Below are 25,158 nucleotides of genomic sequence, written 5' to 3'. Positions count from 1 at the left end.
TACCAAAAACTTCATTCTTGATTTACTCTAAAACGCTCTTACAGATTTTCCTAAAATTTTGAGCACAGGTAGTAAATCTACTGTACTTGAACATATCAAAAAATGAATACCAAGTGTCAGTCTAGATTTCGAGAAAACCAAGCTTGTTTGAGAACAAAAGAAAACGTCAATGGTTGCTATGGTAACCTTTGTGACAAAGTGACGAGTAAAAAATTAAAATTTGGTCATATTTGATCATTATGGTGTATTTTGGCAAAAATCTAACATTGGCTTCCTAGATAATTTTAATTTTCAAAACAACCACCCTTCGGCTAAAAAAACTACATCGAGCCTCCTTAATTAAAATATTTCTCAACATAACTCATTCTATACATGTAAAACAATGCAAACAATGTACTGGATAACTTTTTTTATTGATAGCCGCACACTAAGTTTCCAGTATCACCTACAATGTTGCAAAAGCTTATAACATTACTTTTACGCGAACTAACCTAAAAAAAAATAAAAGTTGAACATTGGCAAAAGCTGAAACTTAAACGTTTACACAAAGTGAAAAACGCTCTACCTTGGTACTAATTTAACTTCTGTTTAAAGCAGCAAACTACCATTATTCGCTAGTTTTAAGCTTAGTAATGCAAGATAAAATGTCAAATTGGCTCACAGCTGTAAAACTGCTGCCCCACTTAGAAAGCTATTTGATTAGGTTTTAATATTTTTTCCATTACATAACCAATCCGTTGGAAGAAGCGAAAAATGACACAGTCCGATAGCCTGCTCGTGTAGTTGTTGACTCTGATTGGCCAAAACGTTTATAAACCAACAAAAAGACGACAAAAGATAGTTGGGTCAATACTCAGTCAAAAAAGTTTCGCAAATGGTAGCAGCATTTTGCGGTATAAGGGCCAATTCGCACTAGCGGACAAATTCTGAAACAATTGGAAGATTTCATCATTAATGTGTCACTTGTTACAGAAAACAAGTGCGAATATATACGATTTTTGAGGCCTAGAACTTGTCCAACAATTCAGGAAAACAAAGAAGCAGTTGTCTTATGATTGGTCCGCGTTGCACGCGCGATTCATTTTGTCAAACAATCGAAAAAACAAGTGCGAACGATATGTTGGACAAGGGCAAATTTTGTCAAATCGGACAAATCTTTAAAGGGGCCGTTGTCCTGCCTCAAGGCAGGACAATTCATGACAAGTCGCATTCCCGTGCCCCTTGTAATGCCATGCAGATAAAATTATGTTGTTGATTGGCTATTGTGTTTGGCCCGAATTGCACCGAAAAACAACACGCACTCGAAAACTGCTGAGGTAGTATGCACCGTTTTGTGGTTGTCACTATCATAATTCAGCCGCAAAATCATTCCGCGATAGTGCTTGACCTAATGTAAGGGTGAAAAAGAGAAAGTCATCTAAGAACGCGCGTACTTTAACTATGCATTGTTTTTAGAATTTTTTCACCACGTTGATGTTTGCCCAAGACGGTCGTGCTGGGAAATGAACAGGTTTGCCAGAAGCACGTGCAAAGCTACTATACTAATAATTTCACCTTTTTGTTCTCTTCAAGATGTCTCTGACTTATTGCGACATGTTTTTTTTTTTTTTTGTCAAAAATGTCATGACATTTTAAACTTGTCCACTAGTGCGAATCGGCCCTAATATAACATTATATAAGACTAGAACAACTAGTTGAAATCTCTCCTACATTTTTTTGCTTAAATTTTTTTGCAGAGTATACTTCATGCCACTTCGAGATATGTCCAGAAATGCACGTTAATGAGATTCATCTTTTTCATAATAGCCGTTACAAAGTGTTCTTATTAATGAAATTCCACCCAAAGACAAAAAATTATATCAAGCTAAAATCCTAGTAGGACATGAAGTACTCTGTAAACAATACTTGCGTGCATTTCTGGACATAAATTCCCAATTGACAGCAGTTACAACAGATACTGTTTATTTAGGATCATTACTGCTATTACTAGAAAGCCATTAAGCATCTCCGCGGTCTTATATTTAAACAGCGACGAAGAACCCGAAGTGTGGTGCTGACTTGTACTGGGTTCCTGTCGAGATACTGACACCTCCAGTGTCCATGTATCTGCTTGCTGAATGCCTGTAAATGACGTAACTACACCAAACCTGTTGTACAATTGTCTACAGATTCATGAAGAAAAAACAAAACAATGTAAGTTAATCTAATCTCGTGCTAAACACACAGTCACCTCTTGCCCTAGATTTAAGGGGCGAACCATCTTATTTTTTAAGGAGGAGAGGAAGGGTTTGGCAATTTTTTTCTGAATAAGAATTTTTTTAGCATTGGTATTAACAATACTTTCTTAAACAACATAACCCTCTGCTGCTGAGCAGGAGACAAAATTAAATTGGTCGTCCCTTACTCGAATATTTTCAGTACGTTGCACACATTTTAAAGGACCCAGGGGCACGGGAAGATACGATTAATTATGTAATTAAGCAATCAAATGCGAAATTTACTATTTGACTGCATTACTTTTCTTGACTTTTAGTGCATTTCCCCTCAGTGAGTGTTTTAAAACTTCTAAAATTTGGTCGTCTTTCTTTGTCATCGCCTGCGTGCACATTTGTACTGAGTGCAATAAAAGAATAATACTTGAAGTTTCTTTAAGTAAGACACAGCTGACCAAAGAAAACAACCAATCCAAGTTCAACTGTCCTATTAGACTGCGCGTAAGTAAGATGTTCTGTCCAATTATACAGGTATAATGCGTTAATTGTCATATTAGTATAATAGAAATCTATGAGATTACAAATCCAATTGAGGAATTACACCTCGAGAGTTATTTGAAATCCTCCCAGATTCAACAACCATCAGGCGAGTTCAGTTTACAAGAACATTCAGAAATCACGAACAGGGTAGACCCCAAGAACCCTTTACACTTTTTAGACAGGGTGGGATTTGTGGCCCGCGCCAACTTTGTAATCTTTTAACTTCAAAACGATTAAGCAATGATCACTAAACTTTGCGACTTTTCCTAATTTGAACTAGCAACATTTTGACACTGGTGCCACGAATAAAAACTTGGACGTTTCCTTGGCAACCAGTTTTTGACATTATTTCTGGTTTTAGTCAATATTATGTTTTATGATGGAATTTGTATCAACTCTTAAACTAGCAACAGGTTGCCACATAATATATAATTAAAGCTATAATGCTAATGCGAGTTAAATTTTAATTTTAAAATGCTAAAAGTTAATACATTATCAGTCTGTTACCTCATTATTTCCTTGCAATGTTCTTCTTTGAAGCATTCTTTAATAATAGACTTAAATTTTCAGTCCACTAGCTTCGATTCGTAAGATATTTAACAATTATTTGGAATAGACCTTTTGAGAAAGCGCGTGCTCAAAGCCGTACTTCTGTTTAACAATTAGACGGCAAGCTCGAGGTTTTTTATTCATCAAAGTCAATAGAAATGGAGAACGGGCCGTCTAATTGTTTTAGCATAACAAATGGCGAATCCATATCATTAAAGTCGTCGTAATATATATCAGATACGCTACGATTAAGGGTTTCTGGTTTTGAAATTCAATCGCGATGAAATGACGAAAATACCGTATTTGCTTAACTATGGGCCCGCGCTCTTATAAGTGCCCTCCTCTAAATAAGTGTCCACACCCGCGCCCACAACAAATATGCCCCCTCCCCCTCTTTAAATTGACGCCCCTTTTATCACATCAACCCTCACTATCTTATTTAATAGTATGGACACGGGTTAAACATTGACATCGATTAGTAATCGACATTTTTTTAATTTCGTTTCCTCGGAAACGATATGGTATTTTTTTGGATTCGATGCGAGCTATTTATACAACAGAGGCTACTATCCAATCAGAAGAACGCTCACCCTGGGAAACTGAATTAATTTCTTTTTTTCTATTGGTCCTCACAGAAAAATGGAAATCAACACGGAAGTCTGAAAATCTTCCCCGGAAGTAAACCAAACCGGTACCATGGAAACCCTGTTTTCATTTAAATCTCCGTTACGGTTGAAAAACTGAATATCACAGACAGTGCTTGATTCAAAATAATAGTTAATAACGCAGAATTTAAACATTACGCGTTGTTGTTTGCTGAAAAAAAAAAGGAATTGTACAATTGTGTGCACGTGAATTGCGTGAATTGTGTGCACGTGCTGAGTCGCCGAAATGCTAATTACACCTTTTGAATAGCGTTGACCGGTGTGGCCTTTAACGTCTTTATTAATATTACCGCCATTCCACGAGGAAACAAATTATTTGCTTGAAAACACGCAATCTATCATGAAAAAATGCGCTGTCAGCGAAAAGCCTCTGAAATATACGAAAGTCGCCACACAAAATCTTTATCAACAGAACAATAGCTTATCCGTGCGTTGTGCATTATGTAAATTTCTTCACCGTCGTCTGCAAAACAACTGACACACACACACAAGTCTTCACAGGCGGAATCCTGGAAGGCAAACAAGATCTTTCATAAAAACCAATATAGCAGTATGCTCAAGAAAGAGACTAACGGAAATCAAAACACCAGACGCTCTTTTGTTACTCTCTCTTTTGTTAACAGCAGAACGTTTTTGTTACTTTTGTTGCTTCGATAAACACCAGTTCTGTCGATACTGTGTAAGAAATAATTCAACTTTCTCGATTTACTTCCGTTCTGGTAAATTTACTTAGACCTGAAAGCATGCGCAATAAAAACCGGAAGACCAAGGTTCTACCTGAAATCGACCTGAAATTGATCTGATTAATTCCAGTTTCCCAGAGTCCGTCCCGTAACGCTGACCAACTAGACGGACTCTGGGCTCGAGATTGAAGAACGCTCGTAACAACAATGCCAACACGTTTTAGTAGAAGCAAACAACTTGGTTAAAACATATTATTCAAATATCGAAACTAGGAACGTCAGGAAGACGAAAATTTATGCAGATTGATTACAAATACAAAAACATAGCGAGAGCCCTTTTCGTGTTCAATTATTATGTAAATATTCTAGCTATATTTCTATTTTATTGTTGATTTTGTAAATTTTCCACCAATAAGAGCACTTACAAGAGCAAACAAGATTGGATGTCTTCGGACGTTTTAGAAAGTCCCGTGTCTCGTGTTTACTATACGCTGTTTTAAAAACCGAAAACAACATAAATGTTTATTTATATTTACTCTGAGCGCCATATGATCGCGCATTTGTTATATGACCACAAAAACTACGAACGTTTGCGCAAAATAATTGCACTTTAGTGACAATAAACCTTGCCCTAATCATAAACCTTGTCCTAGTCATAACTTGTACAACTAAACTCAAGCCCAAGCCGCCTGGTTGTTGCGGTATATGTGCTGAAAGCACATATATTTTCTACAAGAATTATTCACCCCCATCCCCCCCCCCCCCCCCCCCTTTATATTGGAGTCCTTTTGTGCTCTCTTCCTTTGATACTGCTCAGTACTGATAATTTCACGTGAGACAGGTGTTATGAAGACAACCATCCGCACTCTTGATTCTCATAGTTTGGATATTGTGTTTGCTTACTTCCTTGTAGTAAGTTAGAAAAAATATTAATAATTCGATGTTAATAATTCTAACTTACCTTAAAAGCGCTACTGTATCTCCAACCACAGAATCCCAACCCATACCCCACGTGTAATTTTTTCGTTCAACTTCTTGATCTCCTAATCCACTAACAAAAGATTCTTTTAGAAAACCACCAACCTACAAAAAAATACGAATCTTTCAGTATACGTTTACATATACAAATACATATAAATGTACATACAATATAATATTAAAAGTCTTAAAAGTCGGTAAAGTCGTATTTCCAGTTTTTATCATAGCTTTGTACATATAATATTCATATACACTTTCCCAATTATTATATAAACACCAATGAAATACCAGGTAATCTTTCGCGCGAAATAATCATATTTTCGCAGGAGAGAATAACATGTTATCTCCACATTTGAAGATATTGATTTCGAAACGTTTTCTGACAAGTTTGCCCTGTTTAATGCTGAATGAGCAATATTTTATCGATATTAAGTCGAAACATCTTCGGATCTTCCTCGGCAATCGTCAGAAATATCTTCGAAAACTTGCGGAAAATGTTCGGAAACATTCGTACAATCTTAGGACAACAGTTTGAAAATCTCCGTAAATCTTCGAAAATGGTCGGAAATCTTCGGAAATTGTCAAAAACATCGTAATAAGTAGGTTTATATAATAAACATAATAATACATGGCTGCTTGGAGATTTGAAATTTCACTCGTGAGATATCGATTTAAACACTCGAAGACAAATTTCATATCTCCGCGCAGCCATGTATTATCTTCTAGTTATTGTCTTGTATGTAATAGCGCCACGCGCACATAGAATCGCGTGCACTGGCATAGATGTTGAGACGGGGGGGGGGAGGGTATTCTTACTTTCATGAAGAAACTGAGAAGGTACAAAAATAATCAGAGGAACATGGAGACCTATCAACGCGTCTCTTCTCTTCGTTTCTTCTAAAACAGACAATTCATAACACCTCCGGTTTGCTGAATTAAGAGTATCGGCACATAAATGGCAATGGCGCGTAAAATTCTTGGCAAAAGAGCCTCGGACTTCCACTTTTTTACGGTCAACACGTTTTATGGCTAACGGTTAAATTTTTGGCCGTTTTAAAGGTTCAATGTTCGTCCCTTTGAAACCCTTCGGTACGTTTGCTGAATTGAAACTAGTTAAAAGACGAATTACATTTATCGGAGTAACGACCGCAGGGCACAGAAGAGTCAAGTGTGTCCGCAATTCAAAAATCTCTACCGTGCAAAGCGACATTCAAAGCGATCGTATAAGCGTACGTGATACAGCGCCGACAAACATTGCTGACTGCGGATGTCGCATGAGGGTACGAATACGAGATCACCAGACCAGACGATCTGTAAACAAGTATCGCATGACGGCGCTGTATCACGTACGGTTACACGATCGCTTTGAAAATCGTTTTGCACGGTAGAGATTTTGAATTATGGACAAATGTGACTCATCTGTGCCCTGTGTAACGACTGGGTACTGTAGTGAAACATAAAAGGTTGAAATAATTTCGTTAATTAAGTTCCTTTTGTATATACCTACCAGTATGACTTCACTGATGGTAATGTTAGCTGGCAAATTGAAAATCCAGTTAACAGGCTCAAAGATGGTTGCAAGTACAAGTATAATAGGTCTGTCTGACTCTCCGCGGCTGATGACAGTGACAGTAGCGTTACTTGTTGTTGGAGGAATTGTCTTTGTGTTAGTTATGTCTGACACAGACAGTACGTGGACTTCGTATTTCTCTGAACTGCTGGCAGGAGTACAACTGTAGATATCCTGGGGCATTTCGTCCTTAGACCGTCGCGGTTTGCCGAGGGCTGTGGCAGCATTTTCAACGATTTTACATCCATATGCATCAGCTTAAGAAATGAAAAAGGTAGCTATTAATGCATCGGCAAAGGAGATCATAGCAGGGTTGGGGAGTGGTTGTTGTTGGAGGATAGATTTGCATTACTAGTGATTCACCACGACAGTGAAAGTCAATGGGATGGTCATCGTCTGGCGTGGGGGTGTTAATTTGGCATTTTGGTTTCACTTTGAATGTTTCGGGCAAAACGCCAATATTTTAGTAGTCAAGGTCTCGTTTAGGGTACTGGCATACGAAGGAATATAAAAATATTAATAGGGCATATGGCATTGGCGGAGGCGCGGTGGCCTAATGGTTAGCGCGCTCGACTCCGAGTCGAACGGCCCGGGTTCGAGGCCTGGTCGGGGCGCTGCGTTGTGTTCTTGGGCAAGACACTTTACTCTCACAGTGCCTCTCTCCACCCAGGTGTATAAATGGGTATAGGCGAATTTACTGCTGAGGGGTAACCCTGCGATGGACTAGCATCCCATTCAGGGGGGAGTAGCAATACTCCTAGTCGCTTAATGCTACGGAAACCGGGATAAGCTCCGGCTGTATGGGCCTCATGGCTCGGAGACAGACTTTACTTTTTATATGGCATTGGCATTGTGTAACTTATGTTTCTATGGCGTTGGGAGGCGTAACTGCGCAATGAAAGCGGAAACTTCATAGCAATTCCAGTGGGTTTTAGATGATTTTGTTTTCCTTATCCATATACAATTCCTCTTATGAAGAGGAAAACAGAGTACCTAAACCCCACTCAAATCGTTTTATACACAAAAAAGGACAGGTTAGTCGATTTCATTAAATCTCTTTCCCTATTTTGAACATTTTTTTACGATCGTTATATTCCCATACAAACTCTTACTATAACCCTGTTACGCAATGACACGTTAACGGCTCCTAAAGGCCGCTTGGCTACCTGTAAAGCCACACATCGAAAACAAGGTCATCTGTGAATTCATATCTTCCCTTGCAACAAGCGAAATCAAGGAAGTATATGAAATGTTTCGAAAACAAGGCAACTTACGCAAGCAAGTATAGTAATCGTAGTCTTGTCCAGTACAGTAGCAGTACCCGTTTCTACAGACCGCTTTCATGTCTGAAGATTCCCCAAGACAGTAGTCACGGGGGCTGCCTGAGCAGCTCTCAGCTGGCTGGCATGATACGTCGGTTAAGCAGACAATTAAAGCGAGCAAAGTACCAAACGCAAAGAAATTCGTGTACATGATTCTTTGGTGTCTTACTGTAAAGAAAAGAACTCTGTAGTTAATAAAGTTATTCTTGTTTTTTGTTAGAACATATCAAACAATCCGGAACCACACAATGCATACATTATGCGACATTCTAATAGTATTCTAAGAATATTTAGTGATTAGTTTAGCGGTTTTACCTTCTCATAGATGAATTAGTTCCTCTATTTATGCACAACCCCTCAAGCTAGTTAGCTTAACCCGTATCTAGTTTAAACTATCGTAAATTTTGATTGATTGATTGATTGACTGACTGACTGACTGACTGGCTGACTGACTGACTGACTGACTGACTGACTGACTGACTGACTGACTGACTGACTGACTGACTGACTGACTGACTGACTGACTGATTGATTGATTGATTAATTAACAGTAACAGTAACAGTAAATCTTTATTGTGCCTTACACTCCAAAGGGAGGTATTGGTCTAGTTACAATAAAGGTGTTATAGCAACTATGCTAACAAATTACTTAAGAACAAACAATGAAATTACAGTGCAAACGATTACGGTAATTATTGGACTATTAATTATACAACTATTTATTGATATAACTTTCAATTTAAAATTTCTTTTCTTTTTTGAAACATTAGGAAGATATATTTGGCTATGATTCTAGAGGTAGCATAATTATCTAGTTTAAGAAGGTACTTTATTTTTTCATGATCAGTTGATTGATTGACATTCGCAATCGAAGAACAACTGTGTACGTATATTTCGTGTAGAATCTGACCAGGTGGATGTCACATTTCATGATCACGAACTGATTTTTGCACATTGTCTCACGGGTCATGCATAATGTTAAACGGCCAAAATCGATCGGAACTTTGAGAGAAAATCTTTTGTGAAAAATGTAAGTGAAAAAAACATAAAATTATCTGAGTTTTACTACTCCTGAATCCGAGGTGTGAGTGCGGATTTTGTCTGCGTTTTGGTTTCGGATCCTGCTGATTTATTGCTTTTATTTTTGTCCTGACCTTTAATTTACAGTCCTGCAGCCAAACTTACGTAAATAGTACAAAACCAGTCACTACGAATAAAGACAAGCGTCAACATCATTATTATCATAACATATTAGTTCGACAATGCAGCTCCCGTAAATGAGCTTGAAATACATTTTTCAAGCCTTCGGAAGCCACTGCCGTATAGTAAATGTTTTCTTCAAAGGTTGATTTGCGTTATAACGCAAATAAGGACAAGCGTCAACGTCATTATATTAGTTCGATTTGCTGAATTTTGAAATTTAAACAAGAAACTTACCTTTGGAGAGTGATTCAAGGTGTCAACGTTATATTAAAGGTAAAGAAATTAAACAAACTAAATTGTCTTTACTTGACTGCCTTGTTTAATTGACAATACGAGACATTCGCTTCACCATGGAAACAGAGAGTGACAGCAAACTTGCCTTTCTTGATACCGCAGTTTCGAGAGAACCAGACGGCCGCCTCACCACCACGTATACAGGAAGCCTACACACACTGATCAATACTTAGCGTATGATTCACATCACCCTCAATCAGTAAAACGCGGTATTGTAAAGTGTCTTTACGAACGCGCTAAACGCCTCGTAACAAAACCATCTGTAATCTCCAAGGAGAAAAAACATCTGTCATCTGTTCTTGTATCTAATGGTTATTCTTTTTCTTTCTTGCAGAAGATCACCAAGACTAGAAAACCGAACACCAGTGCTGAACCCGTGGCTGAGTTTAAATCTACTGCCGTTCTACCTTATGTCAAAGGTCTTTCCGAGCAACTTCGCCGCTGCCTACAACAACAAGGCGTACGCGCTGTTTTCAAGTCGGAAACTACACTGCGATCACAACTAGTACGGCCGAAAGACGCTGTTGATTCGACTAAGCAAGATGGCGTTGTTTACAGGATTCCCTGTGAATGTGGCAAAGTTTAAATCGGCGAGACTGGAAGACCTATGCAAGATAGGATCAAAGAACACGACCGGGACATCCGACTCGCACGCATCCAGACCTCCGCCGTTGCAGAGCATATCAACAACACCGGACACTACCCGCTTTGGAATGAGGTAAAGTTTATTGATCGTGACTCGTACTGGTACACACGCCGGGTCAAAGAGGCGATTCACATAAGACTTCACCCTAATAATATCAACAGGGGCAGTGGAATTGAAATTCCTGAAGCATGGATGCCCACGATCAAAAAACACAGCAACAGGAGAACTGTACGACTGCGGACCGCCGAGGGAGCAACAGTACAGCAGCATGCAGAACACTGAGGATCGAAATGCACCAATCAGAGCTGTTGAAAACCATCCAATCACAGCGCAACCGTGTGCTTTATAAGCTAACGCACAACCAGTCGACCTTATCGCCTGATGAAGACTAGCAGTATGCAGTCGAAACGTTGCGATCTCCATCACACGTGACTACGTCGTGAGACAAACGAAATAATACTTTTTTTATTTATAATACGAGACATTTTTGCTAAAATTAAGAAACCCTTTCAATTCAATTCATGCTCTGTCAGTCTCTTGGACAAACGTTTCTTTACTTAATAGAGTTGTTCCGCACAAGAACCTTAGAGATGCAAATTTTGTGAAAACGTCTGCGTACTATGACAGACTATGATTTTTACAATTCCGAAACAAGAAGATAAGCCCATTAACACTTTTAAGTTACTTTAAAAACAGGTGAAAAGAGAATCCATTTTAGAATAAAAAGAAAAGCTGTATTGTAGACAATTTTCTAGAAGCGTCTAGCAGTTTTTACATTTTTCCGCCTCTCTGGGTCAGCGATTTCAAAAGAGTCCACGTCGAGTGTCAAAACTGAAGTAAACGTGAACTGAATATGACAAAAAAAAAACTTGAACAAAAGAAAGCCGACTTCTATAACATCGTCTTATGTTTTGTCTGGCAAACGGTAGGACACGAAGATATGATAGTAATTGGTTTTATTATTGTACATTGTAGTCACTAGCTGTCTTCTCATTGGCTAAGAGCCTACAGCTAATTCTGGGAATCCGCGCAACCTACAGATTAGTGAATAATCTGCTAGCAGATTATTCACAAATCTGTAGGTTGAGCGCGCAATGCATGATTACCAAGAGCAATGTGGCAGGCATCTGGCGGCGAAGGAAATTCATAGTTCGTCTATTCGCATCAACCTAGAAATAATTTGACCTGAAAAATTGCTGACATACATTCAGAATTAAGCAGGATGACAAACCGGAATTAGCACAAGTTTTGAAACAGGTTGAAATCGTTTGTTATTATTTTCTTTACCAGAAAAAAAATGTATAATAAAACAATTATTAGATTCGGATTTTGTGATATTCTGAATAATCAAGGTCTCGGTGTGTGTTATCAGCCTCAGCCTTCGGCTTTGGCTGATAACACTTACCTCGACGTCCTTGATTATTCCGGATATCACAGAAACCTCATCCGATAATTGTTTATTAACTTCAAATTTTGAAAGAGAAAAATTATGTTTTCAAATGCTCCGTCGAGAAATTGTAGAATTTGCTGATTAATAAATTGGTCGATGATTTGACCACTATTTCCGGCAAACAGCTCAGCAGTGTGTCACTTTAATGTAAACGGAGCAGACTGTGATGCTTTTACTACAATTAGAAGTAAAATCGCCTGGTGTTTATGCTTTCGATTAACACCTTTCCTTCTAATCTGGTACTGATAGTCTCCCATTTTTCTGGTCAGCAACAGGGAAGAGCGAGGGCTCTGGTAACGTAACTGGATTGAAATTTGAAAATCGTATTCGTACTCGCTTGTTTTGTTTGATTTGTTTTAGCGATGGAATTGTTCCAACGCTGTGGGATGCCATTTATGATATTGAAACCAAAAAGTTTCGGAACTCAGTAGGTTTTAATATTTCGGCTTTTACTGTTTAAGTAAGTAACGGATGAAGGCTGCAGCAACAACGATCCCAATGAACTGCCGAGTGAACAGCCTAACATGTGCATAAGCACATAAAAGGTCTCAACAAACAGACGAGCGGACGAAGGTCGAAAATGCAGAAAACCATCCATAAGACTGACTGACTAGGGGGTTTACTAACTAAGTGGTAAAGAAAAGCCCTTATAGTTATGTTTGTGTTAGTAACAGACGCGATCTGCACCAACCGAAAACACAGAAAATCGTTTGTGAAAATGACTGACTGTGGTGTTTACTTGGTAGCAACATGTCCTTATTTCTCTGGTAATGCCCCGATACCGCCACCAAGGTGTTCTATTGAATCTGTATAATCTCTACCCGGAGGTGCTGTAAACCACTATATAGAAGCTTATATCTCCTTAAGCACTCTCCCTCTGAAAATGAGGGTTTTTAGTGCCATGGATTTAAAAGAATTGGCCGCCAATTCGATTTGATCGTGATCGTGATTGATGACAGATTTACCTCGGTTATTTAAGCCAGTGTAAACACTGTACAAATGTACCAAGTTTTAGTCAGCAAATGTTTACTATGGTAAATGCTTAAGTGTAAACACAGCATATGTTAGCTCAATTTGTTGCATTTTAAAATTAAAACAAGAAACTTACCTTGGGAGAGTGATTCAAGGCGTCAACGCTACAAGCTCAAGAAAACAAACTAAATTGTTTTTACTTGACTGCCTTGCTTACTTAATAATGCGAGACATTTTTGCTAAAATTAAGAAACCCTTTCAATTCATGCTCTGTTTCTCTTGGACAAAAGTTTTTTTTACTAAATCAGTCAATTGAAATCAATTGATGTAGCATTTCAATCAAATCCCTCACTGAGCTCTTGCAGTTCTTTTCAATTTCAGTAAACAAATGATTATTATAATCCCCGATTGAGTTGTTATACCTTAGTGAAAACGTCTGCGTACCATGACAGGCTATGATTTCACAATTCCGAAAAAAAGAAGATAAATAAAACCCATAAACACTTTAAGTTACTGTAAAAACATGAGAAAATAGAAGCAATTATAGATGGGAAAAAAACAGCTGCATTGTAGACGAGTTTCTAGAAGCGTCTATTAGTTGTTAAATTGTTCCGCTACTCTGGGTCTACGATCTAAAAGAAACTACGCCAAGGGTCAAAACTGAAGTATGAAAAAAAAAACGTGAACGAAAGAAAGCCGACTTCTATTACATCGTCTTATGTTATGTCTGGCAAACGGTAGGACACGAAGATATGATAGTAATTAGTTTTATTAATTTGAAATTTTGGAAGAGAAAAAATAATTTTTTTCAAATGCTCCGTCGAGAAATTGTAGACTTTGCTGATTACTTAATTGGTCGATCGATTTGACCACTATTTCCGGCAAACAGCTCAGCAGTGTGTCACTTTAATGTAAACGGAGCAGACTGTGATGGTTTTAATACAATTAGAAGTAAACTTGTAAGTTTTCTTTTAACTGTAGAAAAAGCCTTGCAGTATTAAAATACTATTGACAAGCTCCACGAAAAATGTGGCGAAACTGAAAGCTAAGATAAATTAGTCAACATGTATTTCATTTTAATGTTACATGCAAAAAGTTAATTTAAGTCAGCGAACGAGTCACAACACACAAGCCACAAAGAAGACCTGTTAAAATAATTGTTACATCTAGCTCTTATTTTGTTTTGGATTTTTCTTTTGATGTCACAGTATACTACAGATGGCAGACAGATATGCTACATAAGGACCAACACAGCTAGCATAACAAGGTTAGAAGAGCCCCAACTTTAAATTAACTGACAGGAAAATAATGCACATACATGTTATTTTGTACCCTGCCTGCAGCCGTTTCCCATAACCAAGAACGAGTTTCGTTTAATGAGCCCCAAATGAGCCAACAGCTCGATGAGCTCGAGTTCACTAATTATAATATATATGCAAATATTCTTCAGTGTTATGAAAAGACAAATAAGATATATGTATATTCATCAATTATTCGCCAAAGTTAATGATATTGTTTAGTTAGCGATATTCGCTAGTAGAACCGAGTATATACGAGTACGAGATTGAGTACGAATATAACTTTTCAAGCCTGGTGTTTATGCTTTCGATGAACACCTTTCCTGCCAATCTGGAACTGATAGTCTCTCATTTTTCTGGTCAGCAACAGGGAAGAGCGAGTGCTCTGGTAACGTAATCGGATTGAAATTTGAAAATCGTATTCGTACTCGATCTCGTTCCGCCGTACTGCTATCTAAAGGTCGCTAATGACAAGTTCGCTTTGTTAGAACAATTTATGTAAGGCTTGCATTTATCAATCGACAAACTTACCTCAGTATCGAGATTAAAGCTAGCAAATGACTTAGCGCAGTACAGGAAGTTGACTAATTTTTAAATCATTAATTAGGGGTATTTCCCTCATTCCACAGGTCACGAGGCAGCACGCTGTTATATATAGCTCGTGACCTCACAAGATTAGTCTTGCTCCAAAAAGAATCAAAACAACAAAATAATCAAAAGGTCCTTTGGGTTGCTTCGCGTCTCACCATTTCATACTACTGAAATTACTCGAGTTTTACAAAGGTTCTGCCCTTTCTTAAGTTTTGTTATTATCAAGAAGTCATTGTCGAAAATCTTCAAATCGCTAAATTATTTAAATCTGTTGTACGTTGCTTAAACGTTAACACGTCAGAGTTTTTTCAGACACTGTTCTTTTTTAGCAAGGTAGTTTCCCTACAAAACTGATATTGTATTTGCCCCAGTTGTCAAGTAAATTATTAGCATGTCGAGACTTCTTGTATTATCACATTTAAGTAATGCTAAAAAATAAGAACGGTAAAACATGGTCTCTATCCCGGCATAGTAAACCAAAACTGAAAAATTTCATAACCTCCGCCAAAGCATGCTTCTATACATACACAACATTTACCACGAACAGAGAGGATTTATAAGTAGAAGATAAAATATGAGCGGGAGATCTGTATGGGCATTTACAATGGCGAGCTGATAGGCGAGCCATTGTAAACGGCCATACAGATCGGACGCGAATATTTTATTCTACTTGTGAAATGAAAACAATAAATTGAATGCAAAGTATTGTTATGCGAATCAGTACAGATCTGTATCAAAAGTTAATGAATACTAATTAGCTGAGCAGGAGTTTGTATCAAAAGTTAATGCTCTTGTTTGATTTGTATTGGGGTTTACAGTTGTGTACATGTGATCCGAATAGTGTGCTGGGATTGGTTTGCACCCTCATGAATAGTTAATGAATTTTACAAGGCCAGATAAATATCGAATTTATGTAATGTGACATAGAGTACGGTATTTCGTGACCAAATGGTGTGTGTTGCTTTCTCTAATTTCCGCATCGGGGTATGACAGGCATGTTGAAAAGAACTTATGTATTGGTCAGAATTCCAACTATTTTGCATGAAAATTCGCGTAAATGCCCAAGGCCTGTTGGGTCTACAGCTGGTTAACACAATTAAACAGGGGTATTAGTTTCAAATATTCTTACGAACTTATGGCTTTTAACGCGCACGAAAAAATGATGATCTAGCTTGGTTCTGGATAGATTATCACAACAGACAGTCTAATGCAAAAGCGCTGAAGAATCGAGTTCCCAAATACAACGTTATTAGGGACTTTAAGCACCGACAACGGGGACCGCAACGAGGACGTGGATGCGCGAGGAAAAACCCCAATAACGTTATGCGCATGTCTGGCGGGAAAAATCTTGACGTTCTGCTGCGGGGCCCGACGTGAACTGGTTGCTTTTGCCGTCGCCGGAAAACGTGAGTGCAGTGTAAGTAGCATTTCACAATTTTTGTTCCGTTCTTTGCCCTTAAACGAAATAATTTATAGCGGAGCTCCCAAGCCGCCGAAAGGCGCCTTGTGCGGAGCCCCATAGGCAGGCAAATGGTATTCTATCGAGCCAAGAAATTTTGGTTGTCGCGTACGTCCGTCCGTACGTACGCACGGATTAAGCCTGGGAACGAGCTAGGCTCCGGTGGCAACCCGCGTCTTTTGGCGGGAAAAATCACTCACCCTCTGGCATGTGCCGGATCTTATTATAGCACTAATAATGTTTTAAGTAGGTTGAAAACATTTATGCTGGTATACTCACTGTGAAAATATTTTTTTTGGTTCTGAACATATCCCTTTAACACAGTCTCTAGCCCAGCCAAAAATTGAAAAAATATTTCCGTATACATTGTATATGTAGATCAGTGTTTTGAATAACTTTGGAATTATAAAATTTTAATGCCAATGATAATGAACAAAATTTTATCTGTCTTTTTTGCCTTTTTCAGGGTTAACACAAATACCAGGATTTCCTCAGAGAGCTGCAGGCACAGGGAGAGATAAATGAACAATCAGATTATTATATTATCTCTTTATTGCATGTACATACAACTAATACTTAATGTACTTATATGTATGGACAGGTGTAATTTTAAAATTAATGAAAAAAAGCCAGTTGTGGTACAATCAAGTACATATTTCTTAAAGGATTTCTGATAGCACAACACAGAATTTATCCTACATTACAACAGTAATGAATGAGAAACACAGTTCATCAATCTCAAAATTCAGTAACATACATGTTGCGATACAGTAATTAACTTATGAAGTATTTGTTGTTCCTATGCAAATTTGGACCTAACCAAAACCAAACTAAGTCTTCAAATGATACAGCATTGAACACAGCGATAGATTGTATTACTTGTAAATAGGTGAGAGGAGAAAAGAACTCATATAAAGGGAAAAAGTTACTATGCTTTTGGGGGACCCTACATGTATTTTGTCAGAATAACAGAATGTCACTATTTTGGCTTGCAGCTAGCTTTTAATCAGGTGTGCTAGCAGAAAGCTGTTATTTTTGGTACTGGGCAATAATTAACAATTATTCATCGAAGTGGAGATGAATACTGGTGGATATTTACCGAGCTGCGAAGCGTTAAGGTAAATAATTAGCCGACTAAAACATCCCTTTTGGTAAACAAAGCGACGCGCGAAGGCAGTTTGTTTCTCTTTAGCTACAATGGGGTGAAAAGTACTTTGCTAATCACCTCCGAGTTAACCAATCAGTATGCGCGAAAGGACTACATTGTATTCACTTGTGTGGTATATACTTATAATATTGTCACCGTTCTATAACATAGGGTGCCTATTTGGGGGGGGGGGAGGGAAGCTGCATGTAAAACTTTCCAGTTGTATGCTTTGTGTACAGCTGTAACATACCAGCCAGAACTAGAACAACACTTTCTTATTTCTATCTCCTCTTTGCGAGTTAAATCTCGAATGTACATGTGAGTGGGGGGGGGGGGAGGGTGGATGCCACCCCCCTCCAAGCTTTTTTTCAAAATTTTGAAACAAGGATTTAACATATTTATTTGATTAAACGCGCAGGCAAGGCCGGCTCTTATATGAGGGTGGCGTTTATTTCAAATTCAATTTTATTCTTGCTAACAATAGTATGGTAACTGAACATTTGAATTTTAAAAACAGAAAAATGTTTTTAGTGCTCGTCTGAAAAGGCATTAATCAAGGAAAATATTTCTTTTGAGGCTTGGTTCAGACTTGATTACTACTGCATCTGCTTTTTGACTCTATTACTGGAATAATCGTATCTAAAACAAAATTGATTGGTTCTGCGTGCGCCTATTTGTCGTGTAAATGGCGCGCGATCATGTGGCAGTTCAGTTACAGGTATCCAATTTGAACAACTATAAATTGGATACCTGTAATTGGATACCTACGCCATTTGTGCGTCAATTAGCGCATATAAATGTTTTTTTTTGGTGTTTTCCCACTGTTTGTACAACCAGTTGAATTTACCTTTGACTTTTTCACACTATAAAAGATTCTCAATGGCTTTCTAACCTCGAATTTTGTTATTGATTTGATTATTTAATAATCGGACATGTCGTACAATTCAGAGAGTAATCGTGCTTGTAATTTCAAATCGTCCTCGCGTTGCGCGCTCGGCCGATTTCAAAATTACTCGCCCGATTACTCCCTGAATTGTACTCCACTCAGTCCAATTACTATTACAAAACACCACATCATGATGCAGCGTGTATTTGAGGGCGGCGTTTATTAACATTTGTGCCCTTATTTGCAGCGTTTATTCGAGAGAGGCGTTTAATCTAAGAAATATGGTACTCTACAATGCTGATTTTTTCCTTAATAGGAGAAAAAACTCTGATGAGGGTCTCCGAGCCCCCCCCTCCCCCCCCCCCCACCTCACCCCTTGTACGATGGTGGGGGTATGTGTTTTATTGTACAGTTGGATCCCAATAACTCGAACCTTTAAGGGAAATTAAAAATGGTTCAAAATGACGGAGGTTTGAGTTAGCGAGGGTAAAATTATTAAAAAAAATGACCTGAAAGGGAATTCGAAAAAGGTTCGAGTTAGTGAGAGGTTTGAGTTTTTATGAGTTTGAGTTATCGAGATTCAACTGTCCCGGTATATCTGATCGGACAAAATCAAACTAAAAACAATCGAACCCAATCGAACACCAATCGTTCGACTGGGTTCGGTTATCGAACAAAATCGAGCATCTAATTTGCTGTGAGTTCGATTTTCGAACCAATCGAACTCAATCGAATTCAATCCGACTCTATTTTGTTTAGAATCCGCCTCTTGATAAGTAAATCACACAGGACTAATGAGGGGGACGGTGCACCGTCCAAATGTCCGCAATATAAACAAACAGGGGTTCAGTTATGTACGGTTAATTGAGTCGAGTGTTCGGTAATTGAACGTTCGATTTTGTTTGATTGACTAAATTTTATTGTGAGTTCGAATATGTTCGATTACCGAACCCAATCGAACGATTGGGTTAGATTACCGAAGGTTCGATTGGATACGCCGGGAATTGTACATCCAAGGGTTAAGAAAAGTTACTGCTAATTGATAATCCTTTTTTGATTGATCAATAATATTGTTTTTGTTGTTTATGGTGAAAATGATGCATATATTAGTTGCGGTTCCACTAGACCTCTGCCCGAGGTAACCCCGTGGGTAATTGCCTTGGGTTGGGATCGGTTTGGGTTTCCGGTCAGGTTAACACCTCCGGTTACATTGCAAATAATTACCCGAGGTCAACTTTCGATCTTGCAGTGTATGGCGGCAAATTTAATGCATCATGGAGATCGCAAACCGCGAAACGCCTGGTTTGCTTTCGGTCGTTCTTCTGCTTCTTATACGGCAATACCCGGTTAATTTAGCTATACAAAACTTCGTGTTAAGAAGAATGCGGAGAAGGCGTCTGTGATTACGATTTCTACAATCTCTTCAGATGCTGTATTTGTTTTATAGAACCCGTCGCCTACAAGTTGCTCGCCGGCCAAGACGTGCTTGGGTATTCCCTCGTAAAATATACTCACAGTGAACCTCGAAAGTTGGCCATGTTTGATGCCGCGTGTCTGCAGCTATATTTATTGTAAAACTGTCGGTCAGAGTGTTATATGGTGTATAAATAAGTGGTAATCAAGAAGATAATACGAAGAGTCTGCATATGAGCTAAGTAGCCCATCAGGCTGAAGCTTATCCCGGTTTCCTTAGCATTTTACTAGAAGTGTTTCTATTCCCCCTGGAGGGAATGCAAGTCTATTGCAGGGTTACCCCCTAGCAGTTAATTTGCCAGTTCCCATTTCATTAAACACCTGGGTGAGAGACACCATGAGAGTTACGTTTCCTGCCCAAGAACAAAACGCCGCACCAGAGCTCGAACCCTGACTGCTTGCAATTGATCATTAGTTCAGCACACTAACCATTAGGCCACTGCGCCTCCGACAGAAGTAACCAGAAATCGGCTCCAAAATACAACCCAAAAATTATTGGATAATCAAAAACAGTTTCAATTAATTTAATAAACTTTAATATCAAACAAGAATGATACAACAACTTAGTGAGATCTATTTAACAGAAGTTGCTACATCGTTATTTTGTATATCTTTAGGTAACAAGAACAGAACATAATTATTCAAAGCATTGCAAAACAATTCATATTTGCTTTTGGTTTGCCTTTAATAGAAGCACGATAGGTTTGAATTTCTCATTTTCTGATCTTGAGAAGTCAAGTGGATAGTGTTCAGCTACATATCATAGTATCTACAACTGTACCCATCAAGATGTTATTGGTGTTCGAAAAGTTGTCCGCGTTGAACTTTTTAACTTATATACAAATGGGTTTTTCTTTTTACTGTAATCGGTAAAAACTTCACACACTTCTTGGTGAGAGGCACACTGCTCTGCAGGTTATTTGTTTGATAATTTCCTTGTAATTGGCAATCAAATAACATTTTTTCATTGTATACACAGGAGAAAAACTGTGTTTGTAACCGGAAACTTTCATTCATCTTCTATGCCTGGAAGTTGTTTAATTACCTGTAAATACTTTACTTAAATGTTTTGGAATAAAGAAATAATTATTGCTGAATTTAGTAAATAAAGGTTGCAATATTAGTAAAATATTACAATTAAAATTACAATTAAAAAGCGGAAATTTAGACTAAAATCTCAAATAAAAGCGTACTGTGGAGTTGTATATATGTAAAAATACTTGTATTAAAGCGATTGCGTGACTTGAACTTTAGGCTGCGAGGGCTTGAATGGTGAACACTAGTTTATCGCTTATTTGATCGAACTACCACGGTTTACGATCATTATGTTTTGATACATCTAACAAATCACAGTTCTGGAGTAATTACTTTTTAAAAAGGAATTTTTGTAATGATTCACCACAGCTTTCACATCGATAGTTTCTCAATCGCTAGAAGATTTAATTCGACAGTAGAGGTCAATAGCAGACACTTGCTCAGACTTGTTTGCTACTTAAACGGACACAATATCATATTATTACCATAGTGAGAGAGAGGATCATGTATTTCCCTAAAACTTAAGTGCGAAATATTCATCCGCAGTGGCTAAATTCTCCTAAAGAGGGGTTCAATTTCTTTACACGAGGCTAATGTACTTTACAATTATGGAGTTGGAGTATCGGCAAGCGCACGTGTTGTTTATCACGCGTGGTCAAATTAGTTTAAAATACAATACATATTCGTCGCACACTAATAACTGGTCGAGCTAAAGGCATAAAAGTACTCACCAAACCTTTTATCTGATCGGTTGGAGGCAAATGTGAACGCTGTGTGATGTTGTAAAATATAATCGATCAATCCGTTCAAAAGCTGAGAGCGAAGCGAAGCCGAGAAATTTGTCGTATACATCTATATCAACCTAAAAGCTGAAAAATACTCACGAACCCTTTCATCTGTTCGGTTAGAAACAAAATACGAAAGCTGTGAGAGGTGAATGTTGTAAAATATAAAACACAGACCTCGCAATCGAACATGTAATCGATCACTACAAAGATGTTCGTTTGTCATCGTATACCATCGGTAGGCCATCGTTGTTACGAAGTGTTACCGAAGAGACTCACATATCTGTATTTCTTTGTGCTGATTGGCTCCGAAGTATACTCTATTGTTACTTACTTACTTTCAGGACGGACATGACAGCAATAGTGACTACTGGCGCATGCGCAGTAGTCACAAAAATCGGTCTAAAAAAGTATAAAAGGCAAATAACCGGGGAGCTCCGCTTTTAGGCTTGCCTAAATCTATATATTATCAAATGGTATTTAAGAAACTGTAAAGATAGTCGACATGAATTTTTTTGTCGCAATTTATGCGAAATAATTGAATTCATTTACAAATTCAAACTGGAGAAATTATCTGGCGGCGGAAATAATTTCACAGCCACTGTCAATTCCTTTATCTCCGAGCTGTTTTGCGATTTTTCCGTTATTTTCAATGTGTATTACTTGCTTTTCCTTCTTGTTCAAAATAAGACTAACAAACGGTGAATACTGCCAAATTTATCAAAATTTTCTCAGAAGATTGAACATTCGTTTGGCGGGAAGCGTCCGCCAACAACGGCCTGGTATTAAAAAGCAAAATATTAGCTTACTGCTTTAATTATTACAAGCTGTTTTAGTCAAGTTTAAGGTACCTGCAGAACGTCGGCTAAAATTGGAATATCTTGTTTGCGAAATCGAAATTCCGACAAACACTCGTCGTTCTCCAGCATATCAAATTCAAAATAGTCATAGGATTCGTACGAAAGAACTAGTTTTTTTGACTTGTTTAAATCGTATAATAGCAAAAACTCTTCATCGTTTATCACTGCTTGAGAATGGCTTACAGGAGTTGATTTCTATCTTCTTTTAGCTTAGGCATATTTAACAGAATGCGAATGTCGGTCGGCGTTGTCGTCGGCGTCTTGTTGTGACCGCTTAACTATTTCTAAATACGCGCCAAAACCGCGTCGTCTCGCCCCCCGGGGGGGGGGGGCACTCCCATACATGAGCTATATAGGTATGTGCCGCTGTGAAGGGTATAGTTTCAAGCAGTTTAGTCTGGGATAGGGTATAGAAATCAGAGAGTTTTGGTCTGGAAAAGGGTAGCATTTGCCGGAAAACCTATCGACGGTATGACGAATATAGTCCAGAAACTCGGAAGAGAAAGAGGCTTTCCTAAACGTAAATAAAATCATCGCGGCATCGTTGTTCACAACATTTAAACACTGATAATGATACAGTTCTAACAAAATGCAAGTCTGGGATAGGGTAGGGATTTTCAGTGTCTAGTCTAGTATAGGGTTGCAAAAATCAGCTGAACATGGTCTGGTATAGGGTAAGGGCTTCAAATTCCCAGCGGCACACCCCCACCCAAAAATATACCGGGTGCCCCCCCCCCGGGGGTCTCGCCAGACCTTTCTCGGTTTCCCTGTCCCCGTTGCGGTTCCCGTTTTCGGTGCTTAAAGTCCCTATTCAGTTATTATTGGAGAGTGCAGGAAACCAAATATGTCAGAGACTAATCATGGGCCACATAGCATCCTCCTTGAATCCAGACAGCTAAAATATGGCAATGGTTAAGATCTTAACACTGCTAGCGGTCTCTCTTTTGCTTTGAAGTCCGTGCGGACGAACGCGAGAGCGAGCGAGCGCGATATACGAGCAGCGCCGTGTAGCGCTTTTTCGCCAGCGCTAACTCGGGGATGATAGTTCTTTAATATTGCAAAGTTTGTTCGATTTTCTTTATAAATTGCTATTGCTTGTTAATATATCTGCAATATCTGAAAGAAAACGAATTGGATGAAGGCCAGTCGTATCATCGAAAGCAAAGTTACGCATTCGTTTGCATTAATTCAGGAAAAAATGCGCGGTTCCCACGCATGCACAGTTGTCGAAGGTTCTTGTCTAAACCAAATTCAGTGATCGAATGATAAAACAATAATTGAACTCGGTTTCCGCAAAATATCGTGATCTGTTAGTGTCTCACAGATAATTGATCTGCTCGCCACTGAGAGGCACGATATTTTGCTCAACCTCGACCAATAATTGTTAACTAACTGTTTTAGTGCTTTTAGAGAGGATTTAATCAGTTTCTTTACCTAAATAACAGATTGCACTGGCCTTTGTTGCTTGTTTCTCAATAAACTCTTTCATAATGGCCAAATCCTTAACTAAAATAAGTGGTGAATTAGGAAGTCAGAGTGAAGCTATAATCGCATAAGAAACTCTCATTTTTTAACTGGGTGAAGGACAGTAACAGAGATAAGAACAGGCGCAAAGATAAAATGACACGTTATTTTCACCCTGCTCTGTTTTATTATTTCACACTTTTATTGAAGCAATAGAGGACTTTTTCCGTGTTTACATAGCCTCACGAGGGGGGGTTGGGAGAATTCGAGACAGTTATGCAAACCCGAGACGCAGTCGAGGGTTTGCATAACTTTGGAGAATTCTCCCAACCACACGAGTGTTTAGATGAGGCTATGTAAACACGGAAAAATGTTCTCTATTGCTTTTATAAAATATTTTTTTCAAAAAAATTCGAAAAATGAAGGGGATTTGGTTTATTTACTTCTTGATTGAAATAGATTTTCTCAAATCGCGCACTTGACAACACATGAACCAATCAAAATTCGTGTTATAAAGCCCGGTTCTCATATGATCGTCCCGATCGCTTCTGTCGCTTCAAAAAGTGTGCTTGCTCCAATCACCTCAGACTTTGCAAACGACAGAAGCGACAGAGACGATCGGGGCGATCATATGGGAACCAGCCTTAAGAGTTCAAGTAACATTTGTGGCAAGTAGCGCCGTGTCGACGAAAGCGATTCCACGTAAATCTTGCAGAAAAATACGGAAAGTTTGGCAAAAACTAAAAGAAAAATACGGCTATGCAAGAAAAGAACTTCAAGATGAGGGGTTTATTTAAGCTGGAAATGAATGTCACTGTGCTTGATCGCTCTTAAAAGTGAAGTGAACTTGCCTGAATGATTTGGCAGCCCGATAATACGGTTGAAAAGACTCATCGTGCCTTGTGAAGTTTTGCAGCATTTTAATCGCATTTTAAGCAGATTTGCCGGCAAAAAGACGGCAATTCAACCGATCAGCCGTGCAAAGTTTGAATTTAAGCTTAAAGATTTACAGTTTGTAGCATATAGTTTCGTTTGTGTTGACCTACAATTTTTTCCAATAAAGAATGTCTTATAT

The 25,158-nt window shown here is 38.4% G+C and overlaps 2 protein-coding genes across 2 annotated transcripts in view; one reads left to right on the top strand and one right to left on the bottom strand.

Moving 5' to 3' along the window:
- The window catches only part of LOC144664823 (C-type lectin domain family 4 member E-like), a 197,681-nt gene that overhangs the window by 156,831 nt on the left and 15,692 nt on the right, over positions 1-25,158 (top strand). The window lies entirely within an intron of this gene.
- On the bottom strand, positions 395-14,945 carry LOC144664790 (uncharacterized). The gene is made up of 5 exons (XM_078526005.1): positions 14,915-14,945; positions 8,473-8,688; positions 7,136-7,455; positions 5,612-5,733; positions 395-2,162 (listed from the first exon to the last, which is right to left on the bottom strand). The coding sequence occupies exons 2-5, from the start codon at positions 8,669-8,671 to the stop codon at positions 1,946-1,948; spliced, it is 858 nt and encodes a 285-aa protein (XP_078382131.1). The 5' UTR covers positions 8,672-8,688; positions 14,915-14,945; the 3' UTR covers positions 395-1,945.

The sequence above is a fragment of the Oculina patagonica genome, chromosome 9, assembly GCF_052425735.1.
Source record: "Oculina patagonica isolate OP01 chromosome 9, crgOcupat, whole genome shotgun sequence".
NCBI lineage: Eukaryota > Metazoa > Cnidaria > Anthozoa > Scleractinia > Oculinidae > Oculina > Oculina patagonica.
This window is presented reverse-complemented; position numbering and strand designations above follow the sequence as displayed.